Genomic DNA, 4,903 nt, shown 5'->3' with positions numbered 1-4,903 from the left:
GTAACTCACCGGTAGAGCATTTGCCTAGCATTTGCAAGGCTCTAGGTCCATTCCTCAATAACGTACACACATACAAACACACACACACACACACACTTTATCTGGTCCATTATTTACAATGAATAAATTACTTAGCAATTATTAATAATTTAATTATTTTTTTAATTCTAAAGAAAACCCCAATTTTAAAGAATCTTTTATATCTTAGGTTTTGTTGGTTGTAATTTATATAAAGTAAACCATAAAAATAGAAATTATCAGTTTTGCAGAAAAATAACGAATTACTTGATTTTCTGGAACTGATAGGTTTCATAGTATCAAATGTTTTGTTTTGTTTTGTTTTTAATTTTTGTGGAACCGGGGATTGAACTCAGGCCCGTGAGCTTGCCAGGTAAGCACTTATTCTACTGAGCCATCTCCCCAGCCCTTTCTACTGAGCCATCTCCCTGGCCCTGATAGTATCTAATGGATATAGCAAGGTTTCATTTTTAAAAAAAATTTTCTTAAAACAAAACAAGCACCCAGGAGGGTGAAGCAGGAGGAGTGAGTTTGAGGCCAGCCTAGACTACAAAGTAGCATGACTCTGTCTCCAAGAAACAAAACAAAACCCCAAAACAATAAAACAAAACACTTTGCTTGGGGGAGGGATGATGCATGAAATTTATGAGTTTAGCTGTTTTTAAGTAGATAGATGACATTAGGTATGTTTTGCATTGTTGTATAAAGGAACAAACTCAAGTTTAAGTAAGGGAAAGTGAAGAATTTTCCCCAAAAAACAAAGTGAAAATTCTGTTTTTGTTTTTGTTTTTTGTTTTTTTTTTTGCAGAACCAGGGATTGAACTCAGGCCCTTGCTCTTGCCTGGCAAGCATTTATTCTACTGAGCCGTCTCCCTAGCCCCATTCCTTGCTATTTCACAGTTTGACTTTTGTGGACTTATTGTTTGGCGGGTTTTCAAACAATATTAATCTAAATTATTTATCGTGGACTTTTTGCTATGTCGTGGGATTCTGTGGTAGCGTACAGTATTGTATACGTATTTATTTGTGTAGTATTTATGGTTTTAATGATTTTTGCCTTAAGAAATTTAAGTATATAAAATTATATTTAAAATGTGAATTCTAACAAAAATATTAAATTGAAATAAAATAGTTTACAGTATGGTTTTCTTTAGCAGAGGAATACATATTGTACCATACAGTATACATACACTGTTAAAATTACATAGATTTACAAGTTTGGAAAATGGTTAGGAACATTAGAAGTGTTTTTAAAAGTGTGGGAAGGGTTTATAAGAGTGTGGGAAGGGTTTATAAAACCTTAAAATATATACAAATACTAAAATAAATACAGTGTCACTATTTTGCTGATTTTCACTTATTGCAGGGGTGGCTTGAATGTAAGCTCCACAATAAGTGAGGGGACCACACTTTCAATCAGTACAAGAACTAATAAAACAATATTCCCAGCATCATATCCTCCTCTGACTTGATAACAGCTGTGACAGATGAGCTATATATACATCATGCCCATGGATTGAAGTATAGACTGCTTTGCTGTTGTACCTTTTCATGCCATTCTGCAGGAATAAAGGCTTTGTAGTACTGTAAAAACCCATTGTCCTTTTTTTTTTTTTTCTTATGTAGCAACCACAAGTAATGTTTGTAGAAAAACAAAACAGAAAAACTCTTTAAAAAAAAAAAAAAAAGATTTTAGCAATAAGAGAAAACCCCAGGAGTGGTGGCAGACCCCTGCAATCCCAATACTGGGGAGGTTAAGACAGGAGGATTACTGTGAGTTTGAGGCCAGCCTAAGCAACATAGCAAATTCAAGGCCAGTCTGCACTACACAAGGAGACCCTGTCTCAAGCAAACAAACAGCTTTTAGGAAGACAGCAAACTTTCTCTCTTGCCATTACACTTTAGAACTATGTTGCCTATATTATCAGTAATTCATTTAAAACAGCAGTTTGTGTAATTGTACTGTGTGGCAGAGGCACAGTTTGTCCGGTATGTGCCTGGGTAACGTTGATAGTGTTGCCAAAGATATCCTGGCAGTAGTTAATCTCTTCTGTCTCTTTGGGTTCTTTCTATTTAAAAGGCAAATGCTGGTATTTGGAGTTTTGACAGTGGTTCATTCATTACCATTCTCACAGGCTGCTTAAAACTGGACAAAGACAGAGAATTGAATGGCTATAAACATGTACAGCCTTGTTTAGGGCTCTCAAGTGCAGCTTTTTTTTTTTTTTTTTTTTAAAGAATTTAATATCTTCTTCTTGTGAACAGATTGAAGACCAAATTTCCATACTCCAATCATTGCACAAATCCCGGCTATTTGTTAAGTCCAGTCACAATGCAAAGAAATATATGTGGAGAAAATGCTAGTGTGAAGGTCTCCATTGAAATTGAAGGATTTCAACTTCCTGTTACTTTCACATGTGATGGTAGGTTTGTAGTTCCCCAAGTGTTTTATTTTGCTTTGATTAGGAGGAAAGTATTTAAATTATCAATATTATCATTTTTCAGTAAGCCCACTTTGTTATCATTAGGCATCTTCAAAAACTTGCCATTTATATGCCTAGTGGTTTTTTTGTTTTGTTTTAGAACTGATGGGAAAAAAAAATTACTTTTACACAAATGCTAAAGTGAAGAATGCTGAGTGGAACTTAATAATCAGTGGTTCTTGGCCGAGGCCCAAATCTTTGGACAGAAAAGCTAATTGTAGTCTAATTCTTTGTTTTTCTCTCGTTTTATCATAAGAAAAATGCCTATTTATAAAGAGCTATTTGTGCAATTTAAATTCTAGATTTCTTGCTAATCTCAAAGGCAAAATAATCCTTTTGGTTTTAATTTTCTCTTTCAAACCTGGCGTGAGTATTCCTTTTAGAGTTGTGCCTTGCAAAGTTTGTTGGAAATTTTTGTTAGAGTTTTAAAAGCTAATTTTATTTTTTTAAAGCTTTGATTTTTCTTTGTTTATTTACAACATACATAAATTTAATAGGATTCTAATGTAGAATAAGTGTTTCTTTTGGCCTCAAAATTAGTTCCTTTTCAAATGGTTATGACTTAGAATTTTGTCCAGTGTTTGTATACTTACTTTCTTCTTGTGAATTTTGGAAGGTTCTTTGAAAAAAAATGTATCTTAAACAGAAGAATGTTAGTCAACTACATAGTAGTCATTCTTTTACTTTATGAAGGAAAAGTTAGTCTTTCAAACATACCTCATATTTTGGCCTGGGAAGAGATTTCACTCCAGATATACTGTAAGAATTAGTACTAAATTTTTTTTTTAAAGTCTATAAGCAATTTTAAATAATGTTTATAAAATTCTTATTTTAAAATGAGGATAAGTAAGGATTGTTAGCAAATGTTTGCTTTATACCAAATTTTGACTTACATCAAAAGATGACCTCAAAAATATTTTAAACATTTGTCAGTTATAAATATGCACATTATGATATACATATCTATTAATAAATATATATAAGTGAATTGTACTTTCAAATTATAAACCGTATATGTTTGTTTATTCACAAATATAGTTGTTATGATAGAGGTTATTATGTTAAGAGGCTTTTAAAGGTAAACATAGGTACTCTAAATATACAGTAGGTCAGTTTAAGGGCTTGGTTTTTAATGTATTATAATCTTGTTATTTAGCTTTTATACTTCATTGGAAAATTTATCAAGTAAATGTCAAGTATTGCAATTGGTGATTCTTTTTCACTGTAATGTGTTTTTAAAATTGTTTGCTAGATACATGTAAACATCATCCTGAAGGATTCTAACAAGGAAGTAGCGTTCTTAGTTTAAGTGTGTTTTGAATGTAGATACTAGCTACACCAAGCACTGGAAATGTTAATTTACATTATGATGTGCTGTAAATGCAAAATACACAGTAGAATTCAAAATCTTTGTATCAAAAGTAAAGTGTTTCTTTATTCTTAAATATAGATAATATATTTAAATGATTTTTTACTAGATTGGGTTAAATAAAAATATTATTAAAATTAGTTCTCTTTTGCGTTTCACTATGGATACTAGAAATTTTTACATTACATATGTTGCCTATAATTCTAAGTTGTACATTATCTGTTGTGCAGCGCTGTCTAGATTATGAGTAATATAGTCTTGAATAAATATATACTTAGCAGTACATGAGCAAAATGAAAATGACTCTTTTTCAGTGAGTTCCACAGTAGAAATCATTATAATGCAAGCCCTTTGCTGGGTTCACGATGACTTGAATCAAGTAGATGTTGGGAGCTATGTCCTGAAAGTTTGTGGTCAAGAAGAGGTGCTGCAGAAGTAAGTTTATTTAATTACTGATTATCATCTTTAGAAATTTTATGTATTTTTTCATTCATTTTTGTACCAGGGATCAAACTCATGACCTTGTGCTGGCCAGACAGGTGCTATACCACTGAGGTATCTCCTTGGTAGAAATTTCATCTTTAATGGTAAATCAGGAATTTTTAATTTAAAGTAGTAATCCAAAAATGCATTGGGTTTTATTGCTCTACTATATTTTAAGATGCCAGATCTTAGTGATGGGATTTCAGAAGAAAGTAAAATATGGTATTCCCTTAAGAAGCTTTTAGTCTTATGCAGGAAGACTTGTGAGCTAATAAATAATTGTAATCTTTTTTCTTTCTGTGGGGATTCAGCAGTCACATCACTTTAGACTATTCTTTTGTAGTATACACTGTTACTTTAGGCACGGTAGTAGTCAACTGTTACTGCCTTTTGGTTACCAGAAATAATCACTTTTATAAAACTATAAGGAAAAAAAATAAAATAAAAAAATAAAACTATAAGGTAGAGACCGAGTCCTAGCCCAGGTCCGGTGAGTGTGTGGAGAGCTTCCTGCTACCCTGCGCCGGCACAACCAGTCCCAGCCCAGGCG

At 32.5% G+C, this 4,903-nt stretch overlaps 1 protein-coding gene across 1 annotated transcript in view; it reads left to right on the top strand.

The window, feature by feature from the left end:
* Pik3c2a (phosphatidylinositol-4-phosphate 3-kinase catalytic subunit type 2 alpha) overlaps positions 1–4,903 on the top strand; it is a 147,206-nt gene that overhangs the window by 73,005 nt on the left and 69,298 nt on the right. Inside the window, exons 4-5 of the mRNA XM_004634951.2 lie at positions 2,284–2,441; positions 4,185–4,305. Of these exons, the coding sequence (XP_004635008.1) occupies positions 2,284–2,441; positions 4,185–4,305 (279 nt within the window). The remainder of the gene's footprint in view (positions 1–2,283; positions 2,442–4,184; positions 4,306–4,903) is intronic.

The sequence above is a fragment of the Octodon degus genome, unplaced genomic scaffold (assembly GCF_000260255.1).
Source record: "Octodon degus isolate 3935 unplaced genomic scaffold, OctDeg1.0 scaffold00067, whole genome shotgun sequence".
Taxonomy (NCBI): domain Eukaryota; kingdom Metazoa; phylum Chordata; class Mammalia; order Rodentia; family Octodontidae; genus Octodon; species Octodon degus.
This window is presented reverse-complemented; position numbering and strand designations above follow the sequence as displayed.